Here is an 18,116-nt window from a genome sequence, read left to right as displayed (position 1 = left end):
TTTTTTTTTTTTTTGAGACAAAGTCTTGCTCTTGTCCCCCAGGCTGGAGTGCAATGGTATAATCTCAGCTCACTGCAACCTCCGCCTCCCGGGTTCAAGCGATTCTCCTGCCTCAGCCTCCCGAGCAGCTGGGATTACAGGCGCCCACCACCACGCCCGGCTAATTTTTGTATTTTTAGTAGAGACGGGGTTTCACCATGCTGGTCAGGCTGGTCTCAAACTCCTGACCTCAGGTGATCTGCCTGTCTTGGCCTCCCAAAGTGCTGGGATTACAGGCGTGAGCCACCGCGCCCAGCCCCATGACAAAACACTTGAGTGGCTTTTTTTTTTTCTCCCTGGAGACGGAGTCTTGCTCTGTCACCCAGGCTGGAGTGTAGTGGCGCAATCTCGGCTCACTGAAGCCTCCGCCTCCTGGGTTCAAGTGATCCTCCTGCCTCAGCCTCCCAAATAGCTGGGATTACAGGCACACGCCACCACGCCCAGCTAATTTTTCGTATTTTTTAGTAGAGATGGGATTTCACCACATTGGCCAGGCTGGTCTTGACCTCCTGACCTTGTGATCTGCCCGCCTCGGCCTCCCAAAGTGCTGGGATTACAGGCGTGAGCCACCGCACCCATCTGGCTTTATACTTTATATAGTGGGTCTGGTAAAGTAATATGCATAAAGACAGAGTTATATTCATGATATTAGGGGTGGGGCAAAACTTACAAACAGCAAACTGAACCATAAACAAAGTGTCTTTTTGTTTTATTGGCTTCCAACATTTATAAAAATCCTTTTCCCTCATTTTGATGGTGAAAGGCCTAATAAACGTACTGCAATACAATAAAACATCTGTTACAAAAACTGAAGATTCCTGGAATAACTTGGATATTCAAGAGAAACACGTTTAGGAAGATGAACCAACCCAGCCAGAAAACAGGCCAGACCTTCTATCACTGCCAAGCTATTCTGGAGCAGGGCTTCCCTCTAGCTTGGGCAAAAAAAGGGATGGAAGGACATCCTGGAAAGGAGCTCAACTCTGCTCCCCCCACCCACCTTGCTAGAAGTTCACAGATGCTGTGTGTACCTCCAAGGCCCAGAGGACAGGCACTGTCAAGGGGAATGGAAGAGTCGCACTTCATCCACGCCCTCTGGACAAGCAACGTATCAATTCTATGAGAACATTTCTGCCTCTATTAAGCATACTCAATACCATCTAGGCCTGAGCATCACACTTACTACCTAACCCTTGGGAGAGGCCCCCACAAAACCCCTCAGAAATATAAAAACAAGGAGCAACAGTCACAGGTCTCTCCAGGGTGGCAGCTGCTTGCCCACCACCCTCACAGGACTACTTGTGCCTACCTGGAGGAAGAGGAGGTTTGTGTGACATGCCTGGTCCCAGAAGTCTCCCTGGGGCCGGCCAGCCATGCCTTGGCCTCTCAGGTAATGTGAAATAGCTAAATGACTGGGTGGAGAAAAAGCAGGGGTGGTGGAAAGTCTGGGCATTCGTGGGGGAACTGGGGCAGGGAGGTCCACGCCTGTGTGCCTCATCAGTCACTCTCAACATTGAGGGAAACCAGGAATTAAGCACAATTAAAGAAGAGAAGGCAGCGGAATCAAGACAGAAAGACGGTGGAGAGGTCTCGCTCTTACCCTGCAACCAATTGCTCATCGGTTGGAGGACATGGCTCGCTGAAATGGGAACAGGACCATCAAGACCAAACAAAAACATATCGCTTTTTTAAAAACCATGAAAACTTACAAGCCTATTTTATAAAAAAGTGTACTAAAGTCTAGCAGAAGTGCCACCATTAAGCATTACCATTGAGCATCATGATTAAGCAACTTACCAGACAAGAAACAGGGTCACACACACCCCAGGCTGAAAAACAGACCACACACTCCCCACGCTGAGAAACAGGGTCACACACTCCCCACGCTGNGGGTCACACGCTCCCCACGCTGAGAAACAGATCACACACTCCCCACGCTGAGAAACAGGATCACACACTCCCCACGCTGACAAACAGGGTCACACACTCCCCACGCTGAGAAACAGATCACACGCTCCCCACACTGAACTCTTACCATGGGGTTTTCTCACTAAAGGTCAAACTCTCACACAGAAGTACGGGCTGGGCAGGAATGAAAGTCGTTTTTCAGAAGTAAGCACAAGGCTGGAAAAGCTGGGTCAGATCCAGCGCCATATGTATTAGCTGGATGCCTGTGCACAAGTATCTCATCTTCTCTCTTTTTTTTTTCCTTTTTTCTTTTTTGTCTTCAAAAGAGATGGGGCCGGGCGCGGTGGCTCACGCCTGTAATCCCAGCACTTTGGGAGGCCGAGGCGGGCGGATCACGAGGTCAGGAGATCGAGACCATCCTGGCTAACACGGTGAAATCCTATCTCTACTAAAAATACAAAAAATTAGCCAGGCGTGGTGGCGGGCGCCTGTAGTCCCAGCTACTCAGGAGGCTGAGGCAGGAGAATGGCATGAACCCGGGAGGCGGAGCTTGCAGTGAGCCGAGATCGCACTACTATACTCCAGCCTGGGTGACAGAGCGAGACTCCTTCCCAAAAAAAAAAAAAAAAAAGGTAGACGGGGTCTCGCAATGTTACCCAGGCTGGTCTCATACTCCTGCCTCGGCCTCCCAAAGTGCTGGGATTACAGGCATGAGCCACTGCACCCAGCCTAAAACTAATCTTTTCAGTAAAAGTTTTCTCACCTGCATGGCGAGAAATCTACAGAAGATCACGTAAGACTCCCAGAGGCAAAAGCCTTCTGAAAAGTATAGCATGTCATATGAATTTCACCAGCACCAATTCTTGAGATACTGTGACTGCCAGCATACCTGACTTCCCTAAGCCTCTGCCTGGAACAATAAGGTAGTCATGGTAGATCCATATATATTTGTCAGAAAACATCTGGGCTTCTGCACTATCTAGTTGAGATTTTTAGAAACAGTTTAGGAGTTGACTTTCTGGCCAGGCACGGTGCCTCATGCCTGTAATCCTAGCACTTTGGGAGGCCGTGGTGGGTGGATCGCTTGAAGTCAGGAGTTTGAGACCAGCCTGGCCAACATGGCGAAACCCTGTCTCTACTTAAAAAGAAAAAATTAGCTGGGTGTGGTGGTGGATGCCTCTAATCCCAGCTACTCAGGAGGCTGAGGCAGGAGAATCGCTTGAACCCCAGAGGTGAGGTTGCAGTGAGCCGAGATCGCACCACTGCACTCCAGCCTTGGGCGACAGAGTAAAACTCTGTCTCAAAAAAACAAAACAAAACCAAAAAAAACAACTTTATTTTCCTCTGCAGAGATTTGTGTTCTGGGACATACTGCTTTCCATGTATTCTGGAAAGAGAAAGGAGACCTGAATCTAGGAGTGGAAACAGTGTGGGAGCTCTGCCAAAGATCCACAGAAAGGATCTCTTTCCTCAGCAGCTGCCAAGCTCCTCACGCTGTATAGTATGGAAGCATTCAGATGTTTCATGGACTTTCCCAAGATCACCCAAGAAGTCAGAATCCTCCAAGCTGGAGCCTGACTATAAGCTCTATCTCCTACAACTACACAAGTCACAACGCAGCCCCTTTGCTCCAGAGGAAAAGGAGTAAGCACAGAGGGCTTCTGAGTTTGGCAATGCTCCATTTCCTGACAGGAGCATTTTACAGACTTGCGTCTGCCCCTCTGAGGGAGGCAGAGCCGTCAGCTAACACTCAGAGACAAGGATGCTCTTAAGACATCCTGATCCGGGAGGAAGAGGTGAAGGCAACTCACCACCCTCAGGCATCTTACCGAAAACAGTGGAACTAAGGCTCATTCTAAGGAATGTGCCCAAGATCACACACTGCAGGCTGCAAAGCGAGAGTCAAACTTTGAACCCTGAACCTGCACTTGTCCCTGTACACTGCCCCGCAGCATAGATGCAATGGCTGGGCAGGGGGAAATACCCAAGCCTGGGGATAAAAATGCCTACCTGCTTTCTTGTGTGTCAACCTCAGCTACAGAAAGGAGAGGGCATCTTTCTAACACACCAGGGTAGGGTTCTAAAAACACAAGCTAATAGAGGCAAAGCCATCAAGAGAGGCCTGGCAGAGCCTCATGTTTGCCTGGTGGGAGGACCTGTATGTTGTGAGCTAGAGTGCCTGCCTGGCCAAGGACCCCATCTGGCCTAGGCCCAAGTGCACCCACAAGTTGGGTCCACTGCTACAAAAGTGGCCAAGCCTGAGGACAGTAGCAGTGCCACCTGATTTCACATTCCCAAGATGTCACCTGAGAATTAAAGGGTAGAGATGGTAGCTGGGTGAGGGGGCTCATGCCTGTAATCCCAGCACATTGGGAGGCCACGGTGGGAGAATCACTTAAGCTCAGGAGTTCAATCACCTGAGGTCCGGGTTCTCTTAAAAAAAAAAAAAAAAAAAAAATAGGCTGGGTGTAGTGGCTCATGCCTGTAATCCCAGCACTTTGGGAGGCTGAGGCAGGTGGATCACCTGAGGTCAGGAGTTCAAGACTAGCCTGACCAACATGAAGAAACTCCATCTCTACTAAAAATACAAAATTAGCCAGGCGTGGTGGTGCATACCTGTAATCTCATCTACTTGGGAGGCTGAGGCAGGAGAATCACTAGAACCTGGGAGGCAGAGGTTGCGGTGAGCCAAGATCGCGCCATTACACCCCAGCCTGGGCAACAAGAGCAAAACTCCATCTCAAAATAATGATAATAATAGTAGGATTTCAGAGCATTTTGAAAATGAAAGAAATCAGTTCTCCAAACCTGTAGCTCCCCATTCTCTGAAGTAGTGGCCTCAGCACTGCTCGCAGTTTCAAAGAAGGGAGCAGGAAGATGGTGTCCACACAGAGAGGGACATGCCCACACCAGCCTTTCTGAAGAACACCAGGCTATCTCTCAGACCTGGCTTGATGGCTTCTGCCCTTGCCAGTGTGGGGACACATGGTACATTTAAGCATGGGCACCATGGCCCCTAATACCCAGGGAACACTACATCTTTTCTGACCTTGGTTTCAAGTCTTAGAGACACTGAACAATATCCATTTTCTTTTCTCATAATTGAATTATAGAAGAGTTACAAAAAATAAGTAACAGTTAATCTATATACCCTGAATTATATCTCAAATTGTTTTTGAGAGGGGGGTCTCACTCTGTCACCCACTTGGAGTGAAGCAACGTGATCTTGGCTTACTGCAATCTCTGCCTCCCAGACTCAAGCAATCCTCCCACCTCAGCCTCCCGAGCAGCTGAGACCACAGGCGTGTGCCACCATGCCAGGCTAATTTTTTGTATTTTTGGTAGAGACAGGACTTCGTCGTATTGCCCATGCTGGTCTCGAACTCCTGAGCTCAAGCCATCTGCCCACCTCAGTCTCCCAAAGTGCTGGGATTACAAGCATAGGCCACTGTGCCCAGCCCTGAACCATATCTTGATTACTAGCCCCCTCTCTAAGCCAGCACTGTCCAATTTTTTTTTTTTTTTTTTTTTTTTTTTGAGACAGGGTCTCACTCTGTCACTCAAGGCTCAGGCTGGAGTACAGCGGCATGATCTCGGCTCACTGCAACCTCCACGTGCTGGCTCAAACTACCCTCTCCCTCAGCCTCCTCAGTGGCTGGGATCACAGGCGCAGGTCACCAACCCAGCTAAGTTTTGTATTTTTTGTAGAGATGGGGTTTCGCCATGTTGCCCAGACTGTTCTCAAACATCTGGCCTCAAGTGATCCCCCCACCTTGGACACCCAAAGTGGTGGGATTACAGGCATGAGCTACGGCTCCCGGCCCCAGTAGAACTTTCTACTGTGATGGGACTGTTCCAAATCAGAACCATTTAATATGGTAGACACTATTTCCATATAGACACTAAAAACCTGAAATGTGACCAGTGCAACTGAGCAAGTGAATTTTTTATTTTATTTCAGTTATCTTCTTCTTCTTTTTTTTTTTTTTTTTTTTTTTTTTGAGACAGACTCTCACTCTGTTGCCCAAACTGGAGAGCAGTGGTGCAATCTCAGCTCACTGCAACCTCCGCCTCCCAAGTTCAAGTGATTCTCCTGCTGCAGCCTCCAGAGTAGCTAGGATTACAGACATGTGCCCCCATGCCTAATTTTTGTATTTTTAGTAGAGGCAGGGTTTTGCCATGTTGGCCAGGCTGGTCTCCTGACTTCAGGTGATCCACCTGCCTCAGCCTCCCAAAGTGCTTGGATTACAGGCATGAGCCTCACATCTGGCCTATTTCAGTTAATTTCAATTTAAATGGCCACATTCGCCAGTGTTTGTAATAGTGAGCAGCACGGCTGTATCCTCACTTCTCTCAGGCAGGCCACGACCCCTCACAAGTTACTGTGTAGCCTGTTAATACTGTTTCAGTGTGGCAAACTGAAGCCCTGGTTTCAGAAAGAAAAGTACTTTGGGGAACAACAATCACAGACACACAGAGTGGACTTGATGCACTTTCACTGCCTTGCTTCAGGAACATGCTCTGAGCCATCACAAGGCAGAGCAGGGGCTTGTGGGCCGACACGACAAAATAACACAGGAGGGGAACTGAGTCCCTAAGGGAATTAACCCTGTATCTGGAAAACATGAGTGGCAGGCAGTGAGACTTACAGATATGTGATGTGCTAAAATTACTGAATGAAGCAATTTTTCAATAAAAGATTCTAGAGAGAGGCACGCCCCTCCCACAGTTTTACCTCTTCATTAAGTATTAAATTAATTCCCTAGAAAATATCCTCATGGTCATGTCACTGTAAGTCTGAAAATTAACTGCAGGAATTAGGTACTGCCAGCCTTCCTTCTGAGTCTTCAGCAGCCTGGGCCTCACATCCACTGCAGCTTGGAGTAAGGATAATGTGGGGGCTGGCCAGCAGCCAGCCCTGCTCTAAGCTGATCTGTGGCACAGCTGGAAGGAGAACAAGAAATACCTATGCACTGTGCAAAGGCAAAAGCATTCTACATGCCTGTGACAAACCAGAGTTTGTTCCACCACCACATTTAAAGGACAAGACAACCACAGGCCTCTACATCAAAATGACAGTCCAAAGGGGTGTCCAGCAAGCTCCATCCCCCTTCCAAAGCCCACTCCACTCAGAGATAAGTCATCGGTCATGCCAGAGGCCCCAACATCCTCCCAAAAGAGGATAAAAATCACACTCTTAGAACCACAAATTGTGGCCAGGCATGGTGGCTTATGTACGTAATCCCAAAAATTTGGGAGGCCAAGGAAGGAAAATCACTTGAGGCCAGGAGCTCAGGACCAGCCTGGGCAACAAAGCAAGACCCCATCTCTACCATCAATCAATAAAAATTTTTTAAAAAGAACTGCAAATTGCCATGGCAGGTGTGGTGCTGCCTCGTCAGAGAACTGCAGAGAAACAGCACTACCTCGGTGCACAGCAAAGGCCCCGCCTAGGGATCTTAGCTACTTTTTCCCAGGATGGTGGAGGCCAAGTCCTTGACTCCACACAGGCCTTGTCTGTGTTTAAGGGAACTCAGGGCAGGTAACTCACAATCTTCCTTCACCTGGGCCTATGTTAGCATTTACTATGCTTCAAAATGAACAGAAACCAGAAGTGGTCATTTCTAAAGTTCCTACCCCGGTAGTGCCTCCCAGAGAGAGCAGGGGGCACAAACACAGGAAGGAACTGGATCCACCCTTCATCTGTGCTTAAAAGTACATCAAAGAACATCCAGGTTCACACCATCCCAGCTCTAAGCCTCACTGCCCACATCACCACCTAAGCCTGGACTCCAAGAAGGGACTTGACCAGCCTGAGCTACACCCAAGCACCTGCATTTGACCTCTGGGTACATGCTCAAGGAATTAGAACCAAAGACAACAACAAGGTGGCCGGGCGCGGTGGCTCAAGCCTGTAATCCCAGCACTTTGGGAGGCCGAGACGGGCGGATCACGAGGTCAGGAGATCGAGACCATCCTGGCTAACATGGTGAAACCCCGTCTCTACTAAAAAATACAAAAAACTAGCCGGGTGAGGTGGCGGGCGCCTGTAGTCCCAGCTACTCAGGAGGCTGAGGCAGGAGAATGGCATGAACCCGGGAGGCGGAGCTTGCAGTGAGCTGAGATCCAGCCACTGCACTCCAGCCTGGGCGACAGAGCGAGACTCCGTCTCAAAAAAGAAAAAAAAAAAAAACAAAGACAACAACATAGGGGTCTGCTTTCCTCTACATTTCTTTCATAGGAGATACACATCCCACAGGGACATGGCCTCATCTGTTCTCTGACCTGCTTTACCCACCAGACAGGCCTGAAGCTGGAAGAGGTGCCCAAGACTGTCTATGCAATCCTCCACTCCACACTACCTGAAAGCACACACTAAATGGAAAAAAAAAAAAAAAAAAAACACCAGACTTCTCACGGAGAAAATATCTGGGCGAACAGGAGGGTGGGGCTTTGTCCAGGCCTGGGACCAGGACGAGCCCCCACCCTGAAGTGACCACAGAGCCCTTACCTGGCATCACCATCCTGGTCATCAGCATGGTCGCCCGTGTTGTTAACAGCATATCTGCTACGTGGCTTATCTGAGTGAGGGCAAAAAGAGAAGAAGGGCTAAGAAAACAGGATCCTTCCACATACAGGAGGATTACGGAACCGTTAAAAGCCATGTTTTCCAAAACATGGTCTATCCATACCATGGGATATTACTCAGACATAAAAAGGAATGAACATGGATGAACCTTGACAATATCATGCTGAATAAGCCAAAGACAAAAAAACAAATAGTGCACTTACAGTATATGAAATGTCTAGAAGGGGCAAATGCATCAAGACAGAAAGTAGATTAGAGTTTACCGGGGGCTGGGAGCAGGGGAAATGAAGAGTTATTGGTCAGTGGTTACAGAGTTTCAGTTTGGGTGATGAAAAAGCTTTAGAAATAGCCATAATGGTTGCAAGATATAATGAAAGTAATTAATGCCACTTAATTATACACTTAAAAATCATAAAATGACAAATCTTATGTTATCTTCAAAAACCGTGACAAGCCGGGCACGGTGGCTCACGTCTGTAATCCCAACACTTTTGGAGGCTGAGGCAGGCGGATCACCTGAGGTCAGGAGTCCGAGACCAGCCTGGCCAACATGGCGAAATCTTGTCTCTACTAAAAATACAAAAATTAGCGGGGTGCGGTGGTGGGAGCCTGTAGTCCCAGCTACTGGGGAGGCTGAGGATTGTGCTACTGCACTTGAGCTTGGGCGACAGAGTGAGACGAGGTCTCCAAAAAAAAAAAAAAAGAAAGAAAAAAAAAAACCGCTAACGATCAGCTCAGCCTTCAGCAAAACAATCACTTTGCAGGGGAAAGGCCTTGCCTCAAGGTTGATGGCTGTTGACGGATTAGAGTGGTGCTTGCTGAAGGCTGGCGTGCTATAGCAATTTCTTAAAATACGACAACAAGGACGTTTCCTGCATCCATCAATTTACTCTCCCTTCATGAAAGATTTCTCTGTAGTATGGGACGCTGACAGCACTTTATCCACCACAGAACTTCTTTCAGAATTGGAAGCAATGCTCTCACACCGTACCACTGCTTTATCAAGTAAGTTTATATACTATTCAAATCTCTGTTGTCATTTTAACAATGTTTACAACATCTTTACCAGGAATACATTCCATCTCCAGAAGCTACGTTTTTTGTTTGTTTGTTTGTTTGTTTCTTTTGTTTTTTGAGACAGGGTGTCACTCTGTCATCCAGGCTGGAGTGTGGTAGTGTGATCACGGCTCACTACAGTCTTGACCTCCCAAGGCTCAGGTGATCCTCCTACTTCAGTTCCCTGAGTAGCTGGAACTACAGGCATATGCCACCCATGCCCAGCTAGTTTTTGTATTTTTAATAGAGATGAGCTTTTGTCATGTTGTCCAGGCTGGTCTTGAACTCCTGGGCTCAAGTGATCCACCTGCCTCAGCCTCCCAAGTATTGGGATTATAGGTGTGAGTCACCACATCCAGCCCAGAAACTGCTTTCTTTTCTCATCCATAACAATCAAGTCCTCATCCATTCAAGTTTTATCGTGAGATTGCAGCATTTCAGTCACATCTTTAGGCCCCACTTCTAATTCTACATCTCCTGCTATTTCCACCATATCTGCAGTTACTTCCTCCACTGAAGTCTTGACTCCTTCAAAGTTATCCATGAGGGCTGCAATCAACTTTTTCCAAATTCCTATTACTGTTGATATTTTGACATGATCACCAATGTTCTTAATGGCATCTATAATGGCACATGCTTTCCAGAAGGTTTTCAATTTATTTTGCCCTGATCTGTCCAAGGAATCAGTATCTATGGCAGCTATAGCCTTCCAAGTTGTATTTCTTACATAATAAAACTTGAAAGTCAAAATTACTTCTTCATCCAAGGGTTACAGAATGAATCTTGTGCTAGCAGGCATGAAAACAACATTAATCTCCCTATATATCTCCCTTAGAGCTCTTGGACGACTAGATGCATTTTCAATGAGCAGTAATATTTTGAAAGGAATATTTTTCTGAGTAGTAGGTCTCAACAGTGGGCTTAAAATATTCAGTAAACTCTCTGTAAACAGATGTACTATCATCCAGGCTTTGTTGTTCCACTGACAGAGCATAGGCAGAGTAGATTTAGCATAATTCTGAAGGGTCTTAGGATTCTTATAATGGTAAATGAGCACTGGTTTCAACTTAAGGTCACTAGCTGCATTAGCTCCTAACAAGAGAGTCAGTCCGTCCTTTGAAGTTGCCAGGTTTCTCTCTATGTATGAAAGTCATATCTGGCATCTCCTTCCAATATAAGGCTGTTTTGTCCACATTAAAAATCTGTTGCGGGGGGTGGTGGCTCATGTCTATAATCCCAGCACTTTGGGAGGCCGAGACGGGCAGATCACCTGAGGTCAGGAGTTCGAGACCAACCTGACCAACATGGTGAAATCCCATCTCTACTAACAATAAAAAAAAAAAATTTAAAAATTAGCCGGGGCCGGGCACGGTGGCTCAAGCCTGTAATCCCAGCACTTTGGGAGGCCGAGACGGGTGGATCACGAGGTCAGGAGATCGAGACCATCCTGGCTAACATGGTGAAACCCCGTCTCTACTAAAAAATACAAAAAACTAGCCGAGCGAGGTGGCGGGCGCCTGTAGTCCCAGCTACTCCGGAGGCTGAGGCAGGAGAATGGCGTGAACCCGGGAGGCGGAGCTTGCAGTGAGCCGAGATCCGGCCACTGCACTCCAGCCTTGGCGACAGAGCGAGACTCCGTCTCAAAAAAAAAAAAAAAAAAAAAAAAAAAAAAATTAGCCGGGCGTGGTGGCGCATGCCTGTAATCCCAGCTACTCTGGAGGCTGAGGCAGGAGAATTGCTTGAACCCAGGAGGTGGAGGTTGCAGTGAGCTGAGATTGCACCATTGCACTCCAGCCTGGGCAACAAGAGTGAAAACTTCATCAAAAAAAAGAAAGAAAAGAAAGAAAGAAAGAGAAAAGAAAGAAAGACTGCTGTTTAATGAAGACACCTTCATCAGTTATCTTAGCTAAATCTTCTGAATAACTTGTTGCAGCTTCAACATCATCAACTGCTGCTTCACTTTGCACTTTTTTTTTTTTTTTTTTTTTTTTTGAGACGGAGCTCGCTCTGTTGCCCAGGCTGGAGCGCAGTGGCACGATCCCGGTTCACTGCAAGCTCCGCCTCCTGGGTTCACGCCATTCTCCTGCCTCAGCCTCCTGAGTAGCTCGGACTACAGGTACCCGCCACCACACCCAGCTAATTTTTTGTATTTTTAGTAGAGACAGGGTTTCACTGTGTTAGCCAGGATGGTCTCCATTTCCTGACCTCTAGATCCGCCCACCTCAGCCTCCCAAAGTGGTGGGATTACAGGCGTGAGCCACCGCACCTGGTCCACCTTGCACTTTTACATTATAAAGATGGCTTATTTCCTTAAATCTCATGAACCAACCTCTGCTAAATTCCAACTTTTCTTCTGCAGCTTCCTCACCTCTCTCAGCCTTCTCAGAATTAAAGAGAGTCAGGGCCTTGTTCTGGATTAGGCTTTGGCTTAAGAGAATACTGTGGCTGGTCTGATCTATCCAGACCACTAAAACTTTGCATACCAGCAACAAACAAAGCTATGTAGCTTTTTTATCATGCACTCACTGAATAACACTTTTCGTTTGTTTGCTTTCTTTTGTTTTGAGACAGAGTCTCACTCTTGTTGCCCAGGCTGGAGTGCAATGGTGGATCTCAGCTCACTGCAACCTCCGCCTCCCAGGTTCAAGCAATTCTCCTGTCTCAGCCTCCCGAGCAGCTGGGATTACAGGCATTGGCCACCACGCCCAGCTATTTTTTGTATTTTTTTTTTTTTTTGTAGAGACAGGGTTTCACCATGTTGGCCAGGCTGCTCTCGAACTCCTGACCTCATGATCCGCCCACCTCAGCTTCCCAAAGTGCTGGGATTACAGACGTGAGCCACTGCGCCCAGCGTTTTTTTTGTTGTTCTGGTTTGTTTGTTTGTTTGTTTGAAGAGTCAGGGTCTCCCTATGTTGCCCAGGCTAGATTTAAACTCCTGGGCTCAAGCAATTTTCCTGCCTCCACCTCCCAGGTAGCTGGGAGTACAGGTGCAGGCCTGGCTTGGGGTAACACTTTCCATTTCCTTCAAGAGCTTTTCCTTTGCATTTACCATTTGGCTGTTTAGTGCAAGTGGCCTCGCTTTGGGCCTAGTTCAGCTTTCAACATGCCTTCCTCAAGAAGCTTAATCATTTCTAGCTTTTGATTTTAAGTGAGAAACATGTGATTCTTTATTTCACTTGAACTCTTAGAGGCCACTGTAGATAACTGGCTTAATTTCAATACTGTTGTGTCTAAGGGAACAGGGTGGTCCAAGGAGATGGAAACAGATGAGGGAACAGACAGAATACACACATTTCTTGATGAAATTTGCTATCTTATGTGGGCATGGTTCATGGTACCCGAAAACAATCACAATAGTAACATAAAGATCACAGATCACCATAACAGATACAGTAATAATGAAAAAGTTTGAAATACTCCAAGAACTACCAAAACATCACACAGAGACACAAAGTGAGTATATACTGTTGGAAAAATGGTGCTGACAGACTTGCTGGACACACGGTTGCCATAAACCTTCAATTTGTAAAAAACACAATAAACTGAAGTGCAATAGGACAACGTAGGCCCCTATGCACATGTACACACACACACCCTCACAGTGTGGGATGACAATTAGGTTGGAAAAAGCACAGACAAAATAAAAAAATTTAAATGTACATACACCAAGAGCCTTCATATACACAAACAATAATACTTCAACAATTTAAAACCTAGTGATGAACCTAAGAAGAGTGCAAGAGGCCCATGAAAACAATGGAAAAGCTAATAAGGGACAAAAGAATGAATAGAAGACATATCACGTTCCTGACAGGGAAGATTCAACATAAAGATGCTTTTTCTTCACAGTTAATCAACGGATTCAAAGCTACCTACACCAAGAGCTTGGGAGTGGGACCTAATACACTTGATGCTAAAGTTTACAGGGAAAAATAATAAAGCATAGCCAGGATAATGCTGAAAAAGAAAAGTAATGACAAAGGACTAACCTAACGTGATAGTCTAACATAATATCAAGTTACAGTAATTACTTATTATGGAACCTACACATAGATCATTGGAGGAGATAAGAAAGATCAAAAAATAGATCCAAGCAAACATGAGAATTTAGCACATGATAAAGACAGAAAAATCAATTAGTGGAAGTAAGGTGAATTATTCAATAAAATTATATTGGAACCAGATAGCCATATGGACAAGAAAATTATGTTGGCCCAATCAATCACCATTTGGCCACACTGTGTCCTGTTATAACTCCTGTTCCACAGGGTTCCAAAGGCAACCAAGCAGTTCATCCACAACTCTTCCCAAGTGTCCAGAAAATATCAGTTCTTAGGATGAGCCTTCGCCTTATGCCAAGACAAACACATTTAAAAACAAGACATACTTTGGGAGGCCGAGGCAGGCAGATCACGAGGTCAGGAGTTCAAGACCAGCCTGGCCGATATGGTGAAACCCTGTCTCTACTAAAAATACAAAAATTAGCCAGGCGTTGTGGCACACACCTATAGACCCAGCTACTCAGGAGGCTGAGGCAGGAGAATCGCTTGAACCCGGGAAGTGGAGGTTGCAGAGAGCGGAGATCATGCCATTGCACTTCAGCCTGGGTGACAGAGACTCTGTCTCAAAAAAAAAAATAAAGACATAAATAGTCTGGAGGAAAATAAGGGAGTTTTTTATTGTTGTTGTTAATACTTTTGGAGAGCAGAGCCAGGCGCGGTGGCTCACGCCTATAATCCCAGCACTTTAGAAGGCCAAGGCAGGTGGATCACCAGGTCAGGAGATCGAGACCATCCTGGCTAACACGGTGAAACCCCCGTCTCTACTAAAAGTATGAAAAATTAGCCGGGCGTGGTGGCAGGTGCCTGTACTCCCAGCTACTACAGACTAAGGCACGAGAATGGTGTGAACTTGGGAGGCGGAGCTTGCAGTGAGCCGAGATCGGGCCACTGCACTCCAGCCTGGGCACGAGAGGGAGACTCCGACTCAAAAAAATAAAATAAAATAATTTTGGAGAGCAGAACATCTTTCTATTTAAAACAAAACTAAGAAACCACAAGAGATTAGACTGAAAACCCCATAAAAATCAAAACTCTGGCAAGAACTACACAGAAGCAAACAGGGTAACTACAGCTTTGTCACAAGACCTATTTTTACATTAAATATATAAAGAACTCCTTCAAATCTATAAGGAAAGAAAATCAAACAACCCAAGAGAACATTAGGCAAAGGTTATAAATAAGTCACTGAAAAGGAAATCCAAATGGCTCCAAAAACAGGAAAACACGCTTTCTATCTCAATTGAAAGCCAAATAAACATTAAAATTACTACCAGATACAATTTTTCACCTACCAGATTAACAAAGATTGAAAAATCTAACCTATTAAAAATAAATATGCGGCTGGGCACGGTGGCTCAAGCCTGTAATCCCACCACTTTGGGAGGCCAAGACGGGCGGATCACGAGGTCAGGAGATCGAGACCATCCTGGCTAACATGGTGAAACTCCGTCTCTATTAAAATACAAAAAAAATTAACCAGGCGAGGTGGCGGGCGCCTGTACTCCCAGCTACTCGGGAGGCTGAGGCAGGAGAATGGCGTGAACCCGGGAGGCGGGGCTTGCAGTGAGCTGAGATCCAGCCACTGCACTCCAGCCTGGGCAACAGAGCCAGACTCGTCTCAAAAAAAAAAAAAAAATGCTCCTTATCCCTTAGGTCCAACCATGCTACTTCAGGGATTTAACATTACAAGAATTCTCACTTTGGGAGGCCGAGGTGGGCGGATCACAAAGCCAGGGGATTGAGACCATCCTGGCTAACACTGTGAAACCCCGTCTTTACTAAAAAAAAAAAAAAAAAATTAGCCGGGCATGGTGGCAGGCACCTGTAGTCCCAGCTACTAGGGAGGCTGAGGCAGCAGAATGCCATGAACCCAGAGGCAGAGCTTGCAGTGAGCCGAGAAGGCGCCACACTGCACTCCAGCCTGGGCAACAGAGTGAGACTCCATTTAAAAAAAAAAAAAATTACAAGAATTCTGCAAAATGACAATACATGGAAAGGATGTTTGCACTTTTCGTATTAGCAAGACTGAAAACAAGTTTACGTCCATCAACGAAGAGGACGAGATAAACAAATCACAATATGTTCATCTCATGGAATTCACTGTGGCCGGTAAAAAGGACAAGGATGCTCGGCCGGGCGCGGTGGCTCAAGCCTGTAATCCCAGCACTTTGGGAGGCCGAGACGGGCAGATCACGAGGTCAGGAGATCGAGACCATCCTGGCTAACACGGTGAAACCCCGTCTCTACTAAAAAATACAAAAAACTAGCCGGGCGAGGTGGCGGGCGCCTGTAGTCCCAGCTACTCGGGAGGCTGAGGCAGGAGAATGGCGGGAACCCGGGAGGCGGAGCTTGCAGTGAGCTGAGATCCGGCCACAGCATTCCAGCCTGGGCGACAGAGCAAGACCCCGTCTCAAAAAAAAAAAAAAAAAAAAAAAAAAAAAAGGATGCTCGACAGGTTCTGATTCTACATCAAAGATGCAGACATGAAGTGAAAATGAAAACAGGGGCAGAACAGTGTGTATGGTGTGCGTGCCTTTGCTTGTGCTTAGTTTTAAAAAAACTTAAGTGCAGGCTGGGTGCGGTGGCCCATGCCTGTAATCTCAACACTTTGGGAGGCCAAGGCGGGCAGATCACGAGGTCAGGAGATCGAGACCAGCCTAGCCAACATGGTGAAACCCCATCTCTACTAAAAATACAAAAGAAAATTAGCTGGGCACGGTGGCGCATGCCTGTAATTCCAGCAACTCGGGAGGTTGAGGCAGGAGAATCGCTTGAACCAGGGGGTTGGAGGTTGTGGTGAGCCGCGATCGCGCCACTACACTCCAGCCTGGCGAGACTGTGAGACTCGTCTCAAAAAATGACAATAAAAAAGAAATGCATACGCCTGTATTTACACAGAAGGTCCTGGAAAGACACAGAAAAATGGTAACAGTAGTTACCCCTATGATGGAAACTGGGGGCCAATGCTAGGAAAGAACTTTCTTTTCATAATCTAAACTCCTTTGTATCTTTAAAACTTTCTGCCATATGAACAAGTTTAAAAGTAATTTTAGGCCGGGCGCGGTAGCTCAAGCCTGTAATCCTAGCACTTTGGGAGGCCGAGGCGGGCGGATCACGAGGTTAGGAGGTCAAGACCAGTCTGGCTAACACGGTGAAACCCCGTCTCTACTAAAAATGCAAAAACTTAGCCGGGCGTGGTGGCGGGCACCTGTAGTCCCAGCTACTCGGGAGGCTGAGGCAGGAGAATGGCGTGAACTCGGGAAGCAGAGCTTGCAGTGAGCGGAGATGGCGCCACTGAACTCCAGCCTGGGTGACAGAGCCAGACTCCGTCTCAAAAAATAAAATAAAACCAAAAACTGAACATTCATGATGATGAAAAATCAAAAGTAACCTACATGCCGTCCACAGGGGAAGGCAATAGCCTGCAGTTAAGGGTGAGGTTGATCCCTGCTTGCAAAGGCAGACAGAGTTCCAAGGCCGACGCCACAGAGCAATTCGTGCAACGAAAAACCTCACGCAATGTTCTCTTTTTCTGTGGATAGATCTGCATCTATGCACAGGGCAGACAATTCCCAACACGGCCAGGGGTGATCCTTGTGCTGGCTGGAACAGGGGGTGGCAAAGACAACTTCAGATGGTCGCATAACCTTTTTTTTTTTTTTTCCGAGACGGAGTCTCGCTCTGTCGCCCAGACTGGAGTGCAGTGGTGTGATCCTGGTTCACTGAAACCTCCGCTTCCCGGGTTCAAGCGATTCTCCTGCCTCAGTCTCCCGAGTAGCTGCGATTATGGGCACGCACCACCACGCCCGGCTAATTTTGGGGGTTATTTTTTTTTTAGTAGAGACGGGGTTTCAACCATGTTGGCCAGGCTGGTCTGTAACTCCTGACCTCAGGTGATGCGCCCGCCTCGGCCTCCCACAGTGCTGGGATTACAGGTGTGGGCCACAGCGACTGGCCTTGTTTGCGTAATTTTGTATTTTCTCAAGATGAATACATCAAAAACTCATTTTATTTTACTTTATTTCTTAAAGGCTGGAGACTGATGAAATGTCAGTAGTTACTCTGGTGTGGTGAACAACGCATGATTTTAATTTTTAAATTTTTTTTCCTTTTTCTACTTTTCAAATACTCTACAACGAGCAGGGCTCGAACGCCCAGCAAAAGCTAAGCTCCGCGAGGCGGCCCGGGAATGAGGCGGCCCCCGCGAGCGCCAGGCCCCCGCCCAGCGCTCACTTACTTGTCTGGGACGCCGGGTGCTCCTGGCTTCTCTGGAAGGGGTACCTGAACAGCAGCTTATTGCCCCTGCTCCCCGAGCTCACCAGAATCACGCTGATGGGGCTGGTGTTGTCCCGCATGCCGCCGTGGGGCCGGGGCCGGGGGCGGAGGGGGCCTGAGGAGGACGGAGGCGGGGGAGGAGGGGGCCTGAGGGGGACGGAGGCGGGGGGGGGGGGGGGGGGGGGGGG

The 18,116-nt window shown here is 47.3% G+C and overlaps 1 protein-coding gene across 5 annotated transcripts in view; it reads right to left on the bottom strand.

The window, feature by feature from the left end:
• NPRL3 (NPR3 like, GATOR1 complex subunit) overlaps positions 1 to 18,116 on the bottom strand; it is a 57,523-nt gene extending 39,407 nt beyond the window's left edge. For 2 of the 5 annotated variants that reach the window (XM_025369370.1, XM_025369369.1), the window contains exons 1-3: positions 17,891 to 18,070; positions 8,459 to 8,528; positions 1,640 to 1,678 (exon numbers count right to left, since the gene is read on the bottom strand). In XM_025369370.1, coding sequence (XP_025225155.1) covers positions 1,640 to 1,678; positions 8,459 to 8,528; positions 17,891 to 18,008 — 227 coding nt within the window. In that variant the 5' untranslated portion in view covers positions 18,009 to 18,070. Of the gene's footprint in view, positions 1 to 1,639; positions 1,679 to 8,458; positions 8,529 to 17,890 lie in introns of all 5 variants that reach the window. The other 3 variants (XM_025369373.1, XM_025369371.1, XM_025369372.1) reach the window with 3 other exon arrangements.

This window comes from Theropithecus gelada, chromosome 20, assembly GCF_003255815.1.
Source record: "Theropithecus gelada isolate Dixy chromosome 20, Tgel_1.0, whole genome shotgun sequence".
Classification (NCBI taxonomy): Eukaryota; Metazoa; Chordata; class Mammalia; order Primates; family Cercopithecidae; genus Theropithecus; species Theropithecus gelada.
Note: the sequence above shows the minus strand (reverse complement) of the source record. Positions and strands in the feature narration are given on the sequence as shown.